Source organism: Anas acuta, chromosome 3 (assembly GCF_963932015.1).
Source record: "Anas acuta chromosome 3, bAnaAcu1.1, whole genome shotgun sequence".
Taxonomy (NCBI): domain Eukaryota; kingdom Metazoa; phylum Chordata; class Aves; order Anseriformes; family Anatidae; genus Anas; species Anas acuta.
This window is the reverse complement of record NC_088981.1, coordinates 7,749,520-7,766,531: the sequence shown is the minus strand read 5'-3', so window position 1 is coordinate 7,766,531 and position 17,012 is coordinate 7,749,520. Positions and strand designations below refer to the sequence as shown.

The window sequence follows — 17,012 nt, the reverse complement described above, 5'->3', positions numbered from 1 at the left end:
TGAACACTAGTCTGAGTTCAGAAATGTTTTAGTCCTTTGGTGTACAGAAATATTTTTATACTAGTTTTTTAGTTTTCCTCTGTTTTCTGTTTCAGCTATGCTCTTTAGAAATGGGGAATGAATGCTAGACTAACCCAGAGCATTCCTGACTTGAATAGGGGAATTAAAATATTTCATTTTTTATGAGTGTTTGTTATATGTGCATTAACATGTTGTCACTCTTTGCTTTATGTTACCATGAGGAAAAATTATTTCTGCATGGGTGAAGTAATTTCACAATCTTCTGAGATGTGTAAATAGCTCAGATTGTTCTACATGTTGTATTGCCTTGCGTTTATCAACCTCACATCAGGTCTTCCCTTGCATCACCAGCCTGCCTACTTCTGTTACATCCTCTTGATGTTCCGTATTTTGCTGATTTTAACTATTGTAATCTGACAACTGGAAGTCATAACAGCATGTAAGGCATAGAAGAAGTTATTTCAAATGCACACTACCACAACAGTAAGTCGTTATCCACACACAATACTCTGTAGAGACCTCTGCAAGGTCTCTAAGCTACCAGCGGTGGTGTATTATCTGTCTAATTCATAATCTGGGTCTTAAATAGAAACCTTCTTGATTTGAAGACAGTAATTCAGCTGCACATAAATAATACAAAGCAATAAAATTCCATTTATCTCCAGTTATCATGGCAAGGATATTCCCTAACGTGCAAAATATTCATGGATTCTGAAGAAGCCCAACATTGGCTCCATGAGCTGATGAGCGAGGATTAACTAGATGGAGTGGAGAAGAAAAAACATGCTGCTTGGCTGAGGAGTTTGTTGCTTCTGGTTTTGGAGCATGTTTCGGAAGTGGTTCTTTGTTCCTTTTCAGTTACTATTCTTATGGCTTTAAGTAGCATTTCCCCATATCTTTCATCAAACACAAGATTAAGCATAGCATAAAACTTCCATCTTCTTTTGTTAAAACAGGTAGAAATGTTAATTTCTTGAGTCAAGTGATGAGTGAATCCAATCCAATTAATGAAATACTTCAGTCAAAAATGTTTCATCGTAAGCATCTAAAAGACAGTGCAGCAATCATGCAGGTATCCTCCAGTGGTTAAGAACTGAAACATCCTGTGGTCCCTGTTTGAGTAATGACAAAAAGTGGGTTTAGGATTAAAAAAATGCTCCTTTCTCAGCTCTTCAGAGCAGGTTTCTCCATTCAGTAGCTCCCGAGTATACCTCCCTTTTTACCCATGTATCTGTTGAAATTAACTCACAGAAATCTTGACCTTCAGCATCAAATTAATTTAAATGTTATTAGTGTTTTATGTGCTCAAAGAACAGGATTGTGTAAGCTTTGTTTCTGTACCCAGCCTGATGTAATACTGCTAAAAATACAACTTGTTTATCAAAGCTATGTGGCAAAAGTGTGTAAAACCACTTTTGTTATCTAACTGAGGAATACAAATTGTCAGATCATGTGTTAACACCAAGATGTAGTGGTATTACATTGTACTTGTTGCTTTGACCTTCATCTTTAGGAACTCTGAAGGAAGCTAACAACAACAAGATGGTAGCTAACAGAAGCAGCTAAATGTGAAATTATGTACAGATTGGCAAAATTCCTGTTACAGACCAATACCAGCTGGCATAACGGTTGTGGTTTGGGGGGGGAAAGAAGGGATAAAAACATTAGAAAAGCTTTGACATCTGTGTCATGTTAGACTTCTGTGTTGAGAGTTTGGGAACTGAACTTTGACAGACAATATGGACATGGAGCCTTTGGTAAGGAGCAATGTTTTTATAGCATTTTGGAGAAAACTTCAAAATAAAAAATGAATAGAACTCCAGGTCCTATGAGGCTATAAATCATTAGTGTAGCTAACCAGTGCAGTGTTGCAAGTCATGCCCTGTTTGCAGTGGTGTTTCCACTGTTGTGATGGTGCTGTCACTAGCCAAGTTGTCTTTGGATATGTAACTTCCTTTTACTGATGAGATCTGCAACAACAAATAGCATCAGGAAGATGTAGATCCTGCTCCAGTGGCTGGTTACAAAGAATTGCTAGGAGATGCCATTTGGATAGCATTAAGAAGTGACAAGAGGTTGCTTCTGCTCACATCAGTATTGATGTGCTTGGTTTTGTCCAGGGAGGAGGGCGTTGAGATGCAGCCTTATGAAAGGAGGGAAGGAGTGTAGAATCTCTGGGTTTCTAGAGCTGTCAGCAGTTCTGTGAATGGAACAATTATTTAAAACACCACACTCTGAGTCTGTCAGATCACCTTGGTGAGGAGTTGGTGAGGCAGGAGTGAGTCCTCACCTTGGATGCTCAGGTGTTGTGTCTTCATCACTCACATTTCCTGTTGATGTCCGTGGTTCCAGCTACAGGGTGGAAGGGCATCTGCAGCAGAGGAATGATGCTTTGACTCGCTCCCTCTAGCCAGACTACTTCTGGAGTTAACACTGGCAGTGAAGCCTACACGTTGACATAAACTCATGACATGGAGCACTTCATTTTTGTCTCATCCTAGCAGAAGGAAAATTGTCACTGGTTATTGGCTGTGACTTGTGTAGGTCTTCATCAGGGCATAGCACTGTACCAAGAGATGGTTAGGGGGTTGAAGATTAGCTAAGAGAAAAAATAAACAAAAACAAGCCTACTGAGTTTAGAATTGCCTTGGGGAAGACAGTTCTCCTATATGCATTTTTCTTGTGCTTTTCCGCAAACAGCATTTCACAAATCCCAATTCAACCATGTGATGTGAAGTGGGTTTAGGAGTGACTGTGCATCCTGTTCAAATGTTGACTCTTGTGTGTTGTACCTTGCGGAGTGATAAGTCTTCACCATACGGTCACACTATTATGTTTGTTAGGTGGTGGTGGATGGTTTTTTTAGATTGCTCTTCAGGGACTGCCTGGCATTTACACAAAGATGAACTAAATGCTGCCATTTCAAAGGAATATTAAAAGAATTTTCACTCCTGTTTAATATCTTCAGTCAGCAGATGCGTGGTATTTAAGTGGTTTTGCCTTCCTCCTTCACCTTCCCCTGCAAAAAAAAAAAAAACAGTCATGTGCCCCAGTGGGGTGGAAAGGGTAAAACACCTGACTGGCAGTTCTGTGTAGTAACTTGCACAATAAACGTATTCATACTGCGCACACACAAAAAAATCAGCTTTTGTATACTTAGAGCAAGCATGCAAAAGCCTGGATTTTTTTAATGAGTTGGAAGACAAGATTTTTAGTTGGGGGTGAAAAATAGTTTAGGTTTTAAATTATTATTTTTTTTGTTTTGTTTAAAAAGAAGGAATTAATCTATTAATCTTAATTCCTCACATTTGCATGTCTGCAGTGCTCTTTTTTGTAAAAATCTGGTGGTGTCTTTTATTAGGTGAACCTGTATACCTGGAAAGGATGGACTCTCTTCTAGAGGCATAAGTACATCCTCAAAGGTCTTACTTCAGATTTCAGTCTTGAAGTACCAGCTGTGATATTTAGCATAGTAAAAGGTAGTGTCTATGTAACCTACATCTTGCACTTTGTATTTTGAGATTATTGTACCCGCAGCACTTTACTACTGCTTTCCCAGTATGAAAGCAGGAAATCACCATCAGATGTTTGTGTCTTGCTTTTGTCAAGACTGATATTTGTTTCTCCAAGACTTTTCGGCTATCAGTTTGATCCCTGCTGTTTCTGTTCATCAGGCAGCACCACCCCTAACCTTAAAATAACCTTAAGGGATTATATTAACTTCAGCTGAATGTCCTCATGCCTATTGCAGTGTAAGGGTTTCTTTGTTTGAAATGTCACATTTATATGTGCCATTTAGATAATGAAGTTCATTTCAGTATATATTCTTGTTAATACATTTTTTTTTTTGAGAAGTGGCTCTAGCACTGTAGTAGTTCTTCTATTTTGCATGGAAAGACTAAAAGGTTAAGCAGATGATGAATAAGCATAACAGCTTCATACTTCCTCCTCCTGTAATAGATTCTTTTTATTGCTTCTAAAAATATTGTTGAATTACTGTGGAAAGCAAAATACTAATTTTGCCTTTCCAATTGTATTTATTGTTGTTTTAATTGTACGTTGGTTTTATGTTGAAAAGCAAGGATAAATTGCAGTGTTAACTTCAACTCTTGCGTTTCCCAGAGTTAAGTATTTCTGTGATACTGTTTTTTGTTTTTACTGTGTGCATGCATTATGGTAGACAGTATGCAATGCTTTTTGTGTGACAACCATATATTTTCACTTCCAGTTAAAAAATGAAAGCGTAGCAGCTAAGTTCATTTTATTTCTCACAAAAATGAAGCTGAATGTTCTCTTGGGAATGATGCTATCAACCTCCTATTTTGCCTGTGCTTCTAGGTTATTCATGTGAATCTTAGAAAATTACTTTTTTTGACTTATACATTAGTACTTGTGTATGGACTTACACACACACACACGTATGAAAAAAATGTTTTATCTTGACAATAAGAATTTTACAGTAAAAATTTGCCTTCTATTTCCAAGTGTTTTTTTTTTTCCCATGCAACATAACTGTAGGAGGATTTGGAAGCCAACCCTTTTAGGGGTTTGGTTTGTTACTAATGGCTCTCTCAGAGAGATCTTCGATGGAAAACACAACACTTTTAATTTTAGGTGGGGAAAAATACTTTTTTCAACCAAAAAGAGGAAGTTTGGATGGGTGACACTGTGTATGTGTTGAAATTATTTGAAGGTTTGACCATGTAGGCTGCATTTAGTAATTCCATATAGGCTTGAGTAATTATGTCTTTTTTTTTTCCTGTTTGTTCTCTTTTTATTAGGAGAAGTATTTGCAATATGTGGGAGCTGCAGTGCTTTGGGAAATTGGAATCCACAAGCTGCAGTAGTCCTCCAAACTGATGATTGGTAAGTTTTTTTGTTGTGGTGTGGTGTTTTTTTTTTTTTTTTGTTAGTTTGTTTTTCATTAGAAGTAACTGCAGTTCTGCAGCAACAAACTTGTTCTGGCTCATAGTTCCTAATTTATTAGGCTATATGTGCTATTAGTAAAACTCTCCAGAATTTCTTGTGTTGCCCTTGAACGCTTTGAATGCTTAGGAATGCGTCTAAGGTAGTGTTCAATTTGAGTATGTTTTCAAGTTATGAATGATGTTTCTACCATTGTTGTGGAATATTTCAGAAGTATGGTTGTAGACACTTGAAATAAGAGGCTGCTAAGGATCACTTTCACTCCTGTAATGGAGCATACAGGAAGTTATGGGAGATGTTTATAGTGTTTAGTTCTTAACCTGTATAAGTTCTTAGAGTGCCTATAAAGAGATGAGAAGATGATTTTAAAACAAGACTTGTGTTATAAGTCTTAAGTGTTTTGTATCTATATGAAGATGAGTGTATGCAAAAACAGTCCAGACGTGGCAGAGGGATACAGTATTCTTTTAAATTTGAGCCCTACCTATCATTCATCATCTATATGATGCAGGAAATAGGGCTCAAAGGATGTATCTGTAGTTCTGCCAGTGGCTTGCTTATCTTGCATGAATCCCTGGATTTCATCATGTTTTCCCTATCAGTTAAAGGAAGATGAGAGCTCTTAGATCTGTAGATTAGAAAGTGCAGTTTCCGTTCTAAGTATTTATTGTGCTTTTTGCATGCTTGGCTACCCTTGTGTCTTTCCGAACAGCTCAGTCACTACTTCAACATTGGTAGGGAATGGCTGAAGCATTGGCACAGAATGGCTAAACCAATTCAGTTTGATACTAAATCATAATATGAAGTAACCTGTAAAATGTGTTGAGCCTCACCTACTGTTTTGAATACCATGGTGCAAACTCAGTTTTGCCATCAAAGTTTCAAACAATGCCAAAGTATTTAACTGTTATGCGTATATTTCTGTGATAAATTATTGTACTGACTTAAGGAAAAAAAAGGAAAGCAACAAAAAAGTGAGAGAAAACAAATGTACTCAGATAGGAAAATGATAATCCAAACAAATGTGTGTCTATTAATAAATCAGTTGTTTTGTTTGTATTTTTAGATGACAGTAGAGCTGTTAAGCTAAAATAGTATTTAGAACTCTGGACAAAACTTCAGAAAACTTGAGATGAAATTCTTGAAATTGTTCTCTTTCCACAGTGAATTATGGAAAGCTACTGTAGAGCTTGTTAGAGGTGTTCCTGTTAAATATCGGTATTTTAAAGGGTACTTCTTAGAACCTAAGGTATGTACAACTTTTTAAGTTGGCTCATCTTCTGTGATTTGAAATAAAAAGGATTTTCTGAGTTAATCTTCAGGTTTTTAGAAAGAAATCTTAATTGTAACGTATGCTTGTGGAAATGACAATTCACTTCTGGAGATATGTGACCGTATACAGTTAACTTACTTTGGTTAAAATGTCTTTTGTCTTTTACCCTTGTTAGTGCTTTTTTAAAATTCCAAGGATATTGAATTCCAAGGGTATTGAAATGCCTGAGACTATTACAAAGCTTAAGCAGTATGGAGAATTTTTTATTAGGTATAATAGGGCTACAATAACTTACTTAAATGAAGACTTAAGTAAAGACTTGCATCTTTAGCATGGATGCAAGAGGTAGTAGGAGGAAAAACGCTTAATGTGAACAGCTTTATTTAAATTTGCCTAATCTACTACAGTTTCAAAACTGCTGAAGATACTTGGGTAAAATATGAGAAGTATTATCTAGCCTTTGTGCTGCATAATTAATACATGTTAATTTCTTCGAGTGAAGATGAAACGAGGAATGGGACAGCCTGGTGTTTTCTCTAGGTTTGTATACACCTATTTGCATGACCTGACCGAAGAGGCAGAGATGTGCTTTTTTTTGTTTGTTTGTTTTTGCAGGTATTGATGTAAAAGTTGCATGAGAGTTGAATATATTTGGCAGTATACTGGTCTGTAGAAGTCATACTAGGATGGGGGAGGAAGCTCTTTCTTTTTCAGACTAGGGATGAGATTGCACACAGAAAAATAAAAAAGTCAAGACTAATTTGGAAACTAAGCAGCTACTCTTCAGCTGTTTTTCTTGATAACACATAATAGCTGTAAGAAGTAATCCGTTTAAAGTTATCTTTGCTGTCTTGCTTACTCTATTAATATCCTGTAGCTATTTACCTTGGGCTTTAGTTCTTCTTTGAAATAGGGATTATGAAGGCTATAGCTAAACATGCAGAGGAGTTGTGGAATAAGCTGGTCTATATATATATATATATTATTTTAAATTATTGAAGAGCTTGGAAGCTTTTGTCAGTTGAACTCAGCCTTCTTTCACTGAAGTGTTAATGGAGGTGTCATGAAAATTCTCAGTGAAGGATACTAATTGAAATAGAACTTGAAACTGTTCTGCTTTTTATTATGGCAAGTGAAACAGTCTAATCTGAAACTGATACTTGCGTTGTTACTTTGAGGTAAAAGAAGGGAAGGCCAATAATAGTTTTTGGTTTGTTTTCTGGTGGCTTTTTTTTTTTTTTTTTTTTTATTTGAGGCCAAAAGTAGGTCAGATTTTATGGCCTAGTAGATTTGATCGGACTCATCTTTCTCACAAATGCCTATAGGCTTAAAATGTAAGCAATACCACCTTAGGATAACCACACTTAGAACAGATTGCAGAAAAAGTGCTCATGGACAACACAGTTTCTGTTTTAACAGTTGAATAAGTTCACAATATGTATTGGTGAGTGTGTTTCTTTAAGTAGGTGCTCTGTATCGTGCACGCTTTATGTACCGTGTGATGCAGAGTCTGCCAAGGTAAGTATGAATTTTATGGAATAACAGCATAAAGAGCTCCTATATTTTAAAAAAATAAAAATAAAACACCCTATACACCAAGTATGTGAATTGCCAGGGTACATGGTTATCTGCTTAGCAGTCTCTAACCTGTACCTGTTAAGTATGCAGTAGCACAGAACCTTTCTCATAAAATAGATTATTTTGTAGTTGGGGTCTTTGCCCTCAGTGTTTTCCTTTCTGTAATTTTTTTGAAGAACAAAGAAAAAGCAGGGTCTCCTCATTCTAACAGGCATGTAATATATCCTAGAATGCAAATGAGTCTGTGGAGGACTTCAGCATTAACAACCCTGTTAAGGATAAGATCCTTCTAAATTAAATTCTCAATATTTTTATTTCAATAAATGTGTGAATTGCATGTGATTTATCTTCTAAATTGGATAGGCTTGCAATATATGATCCTTCAAACACTGCTAACATTTTGTTAGTGCAATTCTGTATGTCACAGTCTGTAGTTGAATAACTTAACTATGTGTAGACTTAAATACATGTTGAAGTCTGCATATGTCAATTTTACATGACATAATTGATTAAGTAATGTTGAAGATGGGTCTGTTTAAGTTACCATACACTTCCTTTCTGAAATCTCAAGCGTCTTCAAAGATGCAGTTATGATCACATCCGCATGGGTGCATGTTGGCCAAGTGGGGGTGGTGCATGTTTACACTGAGAAATAATCGTTTTCATATCCAAAATGTTACTACAGACTAGATGGGAAAATACATAAATGCACATTTTGGAAACAACAAATAAAGAGTATTTTTCACACATGAAAAAAGTCATCTGATCTGATCTCTGTTACTATTTTGCTTGAAGGGTAGTACAATGTCATGGGAAGTTCGGCTGGTTGGCAGTAAACTATTTTGATGTTAACATGATTGTGGTTACATAAATAGAGCATTATTTTATACTTAACATAGAAATGTATAGAATATTTGTAGGAGTACAAATAAGTGAACGTATACATAAAAAATACTTTACTGAAATATCTGTACAAGGCTTGACTCCTTGAATATTCAAGAGCTTCTAACGTTGTGAACATTTTAATGATTATGTGAGTCATCCTAAGACTTTCAAAAGAAAACTAAATACAGGATTTGATGAAACAAGTCAGTAATTTCAACTGGTTTGCTCCAGGTTTGTTTTTGTCTTAAGCACAGTCCAGTACCAGTTACCTTAATGTGATGGTCTTCCAATCTTTTATTCTAAACATAGGTTCTCTTTGATTGAAAGAGGGAGGAAAAACAACAACCTGCTTACCTGGCTTCAAATTTAAATCTTGTGTATAGCATATGTTTGAGGAGAATGTTTTATGTATTGTTTGTGTGATATGTTCGAAAACGTTCGTAAGGTCAATACCTTATTCTGTTTAGCTGCGTTCTATATTTGTTTTTCCAACAGTAAGCAAGCATGAAAGTTCAGGGTTATTTCTTTCAAGGAAATGTGAAATAGCTGTGTGTGTGTAGTGGGATTTTAAAAATTGTATTGGTGAACGTTTCACATTTGTGAGAATATTGCTTGACTGTAGATACTGTAAATAAGACTTGCATTTTTTCCTGAAATACAAACATATCAAATCCATCTAGTGCTTGGAATATAATAATCAGGGTGAAATTTAGGTCTAGGCCCAGTAATTTCTCTAGTAGCAAAGTGCCTTAGAAAACCTGTTGCCAGGCTGATAACTGGTGGTTAACCTGTTGATAACAGAGGAGCACTGCTGCTGTGAGTGCACTGAGGTAGCAGGCTGTATTCAGCTGCTGCTTGAAGTACCTTAGAGGTGCTGTTGCCTTGTGAATTGAGTGACGCTGACTCTATGGCTATTGTTGTTTCATTGGTCTTTTGCTTAATTACTGTATTTTATGTGGTACTGAAATCTGGAGGTGTTTTGGTCAGAAATCTACCACAGGCAGTGAAGTCTAATTCATTTAGCTCTGACCTGTTCTTGAGGTACATCAATATCCACTCCTGAAATAGAGTTTCAACAAGTTAGCTGTAAAGTGCAATTGGTTAAATGTCGTTGTGGTCTTTGTTTATTTTGTTTTGTTTTGATTTTTAAGCTCACCTTGTTTTTCCTAATGTCTACTCTGTTGTGTTGCCTTGGATCAGGAATCTTGGCACTGGCCTCCTAAACTGTCATTTAAATATCCAAAGAAGTGCCTTAATTTTTCAATTGTACTGAGCACCCAAGCACTTCATCAGACTGCTTTGAACTTCTGGAAGCCACCTCATGTTATGTAGGCCTTTTACCCTGCATTTCAAAACGTCTCATGACTTACCGGGGGGTCCCCAGCCTCTGACAGTGTGCGAAGACTTTTTTTAGAAGATTCCTTTAAGTCTTTTCATAGCTTTTTTAAATTGCATCAAATGGTCAGTCAAAGATCAAGGAATATAATTTTATGGACCTGATTTAAAATAAATTCTCTGTGTTGGTAGAGAGGAGTTGATGACATACAGTGCCACTCTGTATAATCTCTGTGTACTGCCCACAGGGATGCTTGATGTGACACTTGGGTACTTGTCCTCTAAAGGCTGTCCTAGCAGAGGCTGGCTTTTTAGGGAACATTACCATGTAATAAATGTTGATGACACATCATCATTTGCTACAGGCTGGTCTGGACAGGACTAATGTTGGTATATATTGCTGAAATTGCATCAGTATTCTAACATCACTGGAACAATGACTAATGTGTAATGAAAACAGCTGCAGTTATTTAAATTCATATAGGCACAAAATCCAGGGATTGTGAGAGAGCTCTCAGTCACATCTGCTCACACTTGCTAATCCATTGCGCTTCTTTTCCAGGTAGTTTTGCTTATCTCCTTGTTTTTAGGATGGAAATTGAGGGGTTCTGGGATTAAATGCATAATCAGCCCACTGTATCTCTTCCAGGGGGTGAAATTTTAACTGTATCCAGTGTGTTGTGCTTATTGTTGGAATAACGTTACTCAAATTTTGATTCTTAATTTTTTTAACGTAGAAGTGAAATGTGGAGTTACAGTAGTGTATTTATCCTTTCAGAAATAAGCTGTTATTGTATTTTAATATGATATGTTGATTGTTTCTACAAGTAGAAGCTTTTGTTTGCCTTTTTATAGGAAACAGCCTAATGCACGTTAGGACAGATTTTCATTCCCAGCTTTGCAAACTGCAAGTTCTGCATGTGTTTATGGGACCTGCTGTTGGAGAACTTGCAGGCTTATGTGCTGTTAGGAAATGGTAGCCCCTCTGCTAGCAAACACAGATTTCAGCTTTGAAAATGGGAATTTTATACACAAGCATGAATCTGCTGTAAAAAATGGGAGGGGGAAACTTCTTGTGAGCTTTCCTACATGTCCATAAGAACAAGTATTGTGGCAACAGCAGAGGAAAGGATTAAAACTACCCTGTAACAGGAATCAATGAAAACAGTAATACCATCTTATGTATATTTATCTGTATTGTATCTTTAAAGCAGAACTTTAAACATTTGTGTTTTCTCCTGACATGACTGTTAAGTATGGACACTTCTGAAATCACTAGAAAAATCAGTCTGTACTCTGAATCTTAGCTAAAAGCCAACCTTTCCTCCTGAGCACTTCTCAAACCTTTGGCACTTGTTCTTACAAAACCAAACCATAGTAGGTTAAATGTGTTTGATGGTCAAGAAATACCATCATTTGATAAAGAATTTACTTAGTGGGCTGTAAGACAACAAAGTATTCAGATTCCCGGATCTGCTGACTTGGAATCATGTCTGGGTGTGTGTGTTGGTCTGAAATGTGTTTAAACAAGAACCTGAAGTACTGGGACAAGTTGCCGTTGAAGTCAGTATGATTCCGGTAGGCAGTAGGAGCTAGTCTTTCTGGAAATGAGCCACTTAGGCCCAAAGCACCAAAAAGACAAATTCTCCAGCTATTTGACGGCATTTTTAATGACTCCACACCATGTTAGGGAAACCTGACAACTTCCTAAGGTGACTGAGCTGGGATTCAGGCATATTTTTTCTGTTGTAAAGCACTGGCTGTCTGAAAGTTTTAACCTGGAAAGCATTTTCAAGTGGTACTGTTTTGAAAAAAGAGATTGAGCTACTGTTCTGTTCATCTGTTTAAGTCTAGACTACATTTGTCAACAAAACTAATTTTTGATGGAAGAATCTAATTTATCCTGCTTCAAACAGAACAGTCTGCAGGGAGCTTCACTGCTGGCTGATTGCGTTGTGCCAGTGTATTTTTCCTTCTGAGGCAGTAAAATTCCATTTCTGCTTTAATTGGATAGTAGCTAACTTGTTCTTCTATATATACCACAAGTAGAATAACCGTGTTAGATAGACTTGGAATTATTTGAGCAAATTGTGAGGGAGAAACCACCCCAGCAGCTCCTAACTGCATGAGTAGATGCTGGGTGCTGTAGAGAATTGCAGAGATGTGGCTTAAGTGAATTCTTTTTATAAATTGCTGCAGGAGTAGAAAATGCACATAATGAGTTCAGAGATGCTTTTTTGTATTCGAAGGAGACTATGCTAGTTCAGCGGAGTAGCTATAAGCAGCAAAGATTTAGTCGTTCCATTTAATGTCTCCATCCTGTTGGACTTTTTCTCAAGTTTTGTCATATGTAGTGTGACACATCAGGTAGTAAGTCGTAAGGGGGTAAGAACCAAGCCTGACCTGTTTGCTTTCTTTCTTGCTTTCTTTCTTTCTCTTTCATTCTCTTTCTCTGTCCTGTTTTTTGTTTCTTTCTTAAATTTATAAGTTTAGTTCACAACCATCCCAAACAGATTCATGGGTAGAAAATCAGATATAACAAAAGAAATTATTGCAGACATTTAACTTTTAAATTACAGACTATCGATGGTCCCTGCGAAGTCATAGTTCACACGTGGGAGACTCATCTACAACCACGATCAATTACCCCTTTAGGTATGGGCATCAACTGCATCTGTTTGAGGCATATGCATAAGATTGCTAATATGCTGCACATTGGTTTAGAGGGATTGATAATGAAAGCTTTAAAATACTTAAATGTATTACTGTGTTGGAGGTTTAAACATTTTTTTTTTGCACAACATGGACCTTACTCTCAAAAAAAAAAAAAAGGGTGTATATATATATATATATCTGTAAGTGGCTTAAAAATTGAGTGGGTGTAAAATTTTTTGCTGCCATCCTTAAGATCATGTGGGTTGTTTTCATGAACTTGTAAAGTAATAGTTTTTTGTAATTTAATTCTTTGAGACTAAGGATCCATATTTTCATTTCCAGAGAATGTGGGGTGGGGGAGGGTATGAATTCACTACTGTTTTTGTTTAAATACCATTCCACCAGTAAATTTTTAAAGCAAAACTTTTTAATTAGGCTTATTTAAATGAATGGCTTCATGTAAATAGAGACATGAATGAGCTAATTTACCCGGCAATTTAGCAGAAATTTATTTTGCTGGAAGAAAGGGTGGCATGCAGACTTGTGTACAAGTTTCTAATGCTTTTCTGAGATGGGAAAATATGGGTTTCTTTGCTTTTTTTTTTTTTTATTAAGAGTGTTTGAAATAACCTTTGAATGTAGCTTGTAATTTAGATATGCTGCTATAGGATGGCATGTTTTAAGCACTTATCTCTTCTAGGATATGAAAAATGTTATTTTCTCCACACTTAAAAGTATACATCTGTTAAGTATCTTCTGAGTCATTGAAAGAACACCTCTTTTAGAAAGAAGCTTGTATTAAAGAAGCTGTAAATAGTGAATAGTGCCATGATCACTGTTTTGGGGGGTTTAATTTCATTTAAATTAGTGCAGTTAAGTGTTGGTGTCCCTGTAACAAAGTGATGTTTTTGTATTTGTAAGGAACTAATTAGGGAAGCAGCCTACCCTCTGTTAGGGTTAAGACTTTATCTCTCAATTCAGATAACTTCGTTCATGCAGTTAGGATTTTTTTTTTTTTTGAGTACCACTCAGTGCTTTTTGTCTCCTTAGTAACTGATTAATGTCAAAAATAGCCTCTGCAGAATTCTGTGGTTAAAGATGCATTTTTTTTATTTTTATTTTTTAACGGACCATGAAGTTTAAGTTAACTTTTATCACAGAAGCTAACTTTACCCAGGATCTGTTTGTACGAAATAGGGGCTTTCTTCATAAGCAGTCTTTTAAGAAAATGCAGCAAAACCAGGATGTTAGCACTTGGTCATTATGATCCTGAATTGTTGCCTAATGGTTTTTAAAAATGGAGGGCAGGACTATGATTCTTCCTAGAAAAGGATAGGGTTCATGGCTGTAATGACAAAATTTTCTTAACGTTTGTTTTGAGTAACTTGTAGTTTGTGCAGATTGCTGCAATTCTGTTAACGTTGATGAATTGCTTAGCGCATAAAGATTTTAGTTACTAAAACTTTGGAGAGGGTAAGGATGAAAGGAATTGTGGAGCATTTTGAGTATTTCATCCTAGGATAGGGTTTCTCTCACATGGACAGAATAAGCAGGCTGGACAGAATCGAAAGACTTGCTTGATTTAGAAGCTTTAAATGTGCAGGAGAACAGCTTTCTTGTAAGTTTGCAAGAAACTTGAATGTCTTGGTCACTAACAAGCATTTTAGATTCTAGTAGGACAGAGATGTTATGAGCAAACTGCAAAACTACGCAGCCTTCTTGCTTTTTCTCAGTTCAGATTACTTCAGGTAACGCAGGCATCTTAGGGCATTTTGTGTGTTGATAGGTTTTTCCTGTAGAAAAAGCACAGTCGGAAAAAACTTTATAGTAGGTTGCAATCAACATGCTTGTTTGTTTCACTTTTTCCTACTTTTTATTAGACACACGTTTTGGTAATGAAGTGGAAAAGTAGAATTAATTTAACTTGGCAATGATTCCTTTTAGTATGCATACTAATAAGAATCTTTCATTCTTTTTTTCCCCTCCTTTCAATTCTAGAAAATGAAATGACCATTGACGATGGATACTTTGGAATCCATAGTAAGTGAGATAAATTCATCTTTACTGTATACATGTTAACAAGATGAAGCATTGTAGTTGAAAAATAGTGTGAAATACTTAGTTTGTTTTAAACATGAGTTTTCTGCTTGTGATTGCTTCCTCGGCTTGCACAGTTGGTTTTATATCTAGCGTTTGTGAACACGCTCAGGCTGTAACTCCTAAGCTTAAAGATTATCAGTGTATTGGTGTTAAAGATCAGAATTTGTAAACTTTAAATTATAAGCATGTACTTTTGGAAATGCAGATTAGGCTGTTAGCTTTCTCTTTCAAACTAGCCTTAGAAAGAACTCTTCCTGACTAGAAGAATGTCACTTAGACAAAACGTACAAAAATGTGCTTCATCAGATGAGCACATAACTGACAAAACCTGATGTTCTTGTGCATGGATGTGTCTTGCTTTTGTCTGTTAGAACCCACCTCTCCCTTAATGTTCAACCCCTTGGCACCTGAGTTAACTCTTTATCATGTCTCATACATCTTGTCTTCAAGTTTTTCAGTTTTTTGAGGATATATTTTGCTAGCAATTACTTGAAACTGCAGAGTCTACTTTGGCACATGATCTGGCAGCTTATGCTTTCTTTGTAGGCTTTCTTCTGATGGTGAAGTTGAGGGTTTTCCTCCCTGCTTTTTCCCAATTGTATATATTACTATATTTTGTCCTGCATGCTTAAACAGCTTTATTGCCCTTGCTTATGAGCTAATTTGACATCTGTATCTCAATTGAAACAGTCTGAAGTTGCTTATGAGTCTGCAGAGTTAGTCAGTATTTATCCGTGTATTGAGAGATCCCTGGATATGGGATGGTTTTGTGTACCTGTAGAGATTTACTTAGCTGTTAATACCATAAATAAAAATGAATACTGGAATACTTAGTATTCTTCTTCAGACAGTGACCACATGAAGTTGGGAAGGATCGGTGTTCCTATTTGTTTACCTTAAAAGCCAGTGAGCAACTGCAGTATCTGTTGCTTGTTCTGGCTAGCTCAGAAAAAAAGAGGTGAAAGGATGCTCTCAACATTTGCCTTGGAAATACTATTGAATAAAGCTGTAGATAAAGGAGGATTGGCTAGAAGGTGGTGTCGGAGGAACAATAGTTACATTAAGCTGTTTAGATCTTCTTTTAGAAAGTGAAACAAGTTATTAAGTTGTCTTTCTAATTCTTGTTGCTTATTCTTTGACAGATGGTATTGAAACTGTGGATGCTGGGTGGCTGACCTGTCAAACAGAAATCAGGTTGCGTCTGCATTATTCTGAGAAACCCCCTGTAGTGATAACAAAGAAGAAATTTAAAACATCAAGGTTTAGGTAAGAGCCTGCTCATCTTTGGTAATCTTTAGTAGCAATTTACCTCATGTTAATTGTCAGTACCTTTGGTTCCTTTTTTCTTAACGAATTTAGCCTTTAGCATTATGGTTACTGATAGGGCTGTGCTGTTAGACCAATTTCCAGGTATTTAAGTGATTTGTAAAAATTCAGTGATTGATATTCGATTAGTGGTATATCAGTTTCCTCATTTTTTTATTGAAATAGTATCAAAGGTCTTCTGTTTCAGCAAAGGAATTCAAATAGTTAAAACTATTCTGGTCTCACTGCTGAGTTAATACTTTTCAACTTTTGACATTCTGCAAGTTGACTTCCAAGCTATCAAAAATGTATGAAGTGATTGTGATGGCAGAAGTTGAACAGGCATCCTTCACAAATATTTACTCCATCTTTGCTTTTATGTTTGTTTCCTGCTTCTTGGCTAGAACTGTAGCATTCTTAGGTAGTGGTCTGATATACTTCAGGGAGTTTTCTTTATTCTGTTGTCATAACTTCTCCAAAGGACTAGCTTGGATGTGAAAGCTGGGGAAGGAGAGTTGTACTGTTGTTGTGTTCGTTTTTGTTCTTTGTTTATTGACCCAGGTGTTTGTTCTCCTGTGTCTGAATTTCTGCGATCTGGAGCTTGTCCTCACTCTCTCTTCCAACCTCCCCACCTTTTCCCCTTCTTGTGTGGATTTTTTTTTTTTTTTGGAACTCTCTGGTTGCTAAGCTTTATCCCAGCATATAGAGTTTTACTGCATGGTGAAGGCTTTGTGTCTTTTGTAGGTAGTGTTGGCACTCATACTCTATTACTATAGTTCTCCCATTTACCCACATTCCAATATTAGAAGTAATCAGTACTAGAGGTAATTGAGCACTTAAACATGACTGTAACAGGATTTAGACAGCAATGGTTCCAAAATCCTACTCTTGTTAGGGCTTGCTGCATGCACAGCTCTCTGTACTTGGTGGTGTC

General features: G+C 36.4%; 1 protein-coding gene across 7 annotated transcripts in view; it reads left to right on the top strand.

Annotated features, from left to right (window-relative positions):
- Positions 1–17,012, top strand: part of GPCPD1 (glycerophosphocholine phosphodiesterase 1) — a 44,076-nt gene that overhangs the window by 8,559 nt on the left and 18,505 nt on the right. For 6 of the 7 annotated variants that reach the window (XM_068675539.1, XM_068675540.1, XM_068675543.1 and 3 more), the window contains 5 exons: positions 4,803–4,887; positions 6,112–6,196; positions 12,598–12,673; positions 14,672–14,713; positions 15,916–16,039. In XM_068675539.1, coding sequence (XP_068531640.1) covers positions 4,803–4,887; positions 6,112–6,196; positions 12,598–12,673; positions 14,672–14,713; positions 15,916–16,039 — 412 coding nt within the window. Of the gene's footprint in view, positions 1–4,802; positions 4,888–6,111; positions 6,197–12,597; positions 12,674–14,671; positions 14,714–15,915; positions 16,040–17,012 lie in introns of those variants that run through there. The other variant, XM_068675545.1, reaches the window with a different exon arrangement.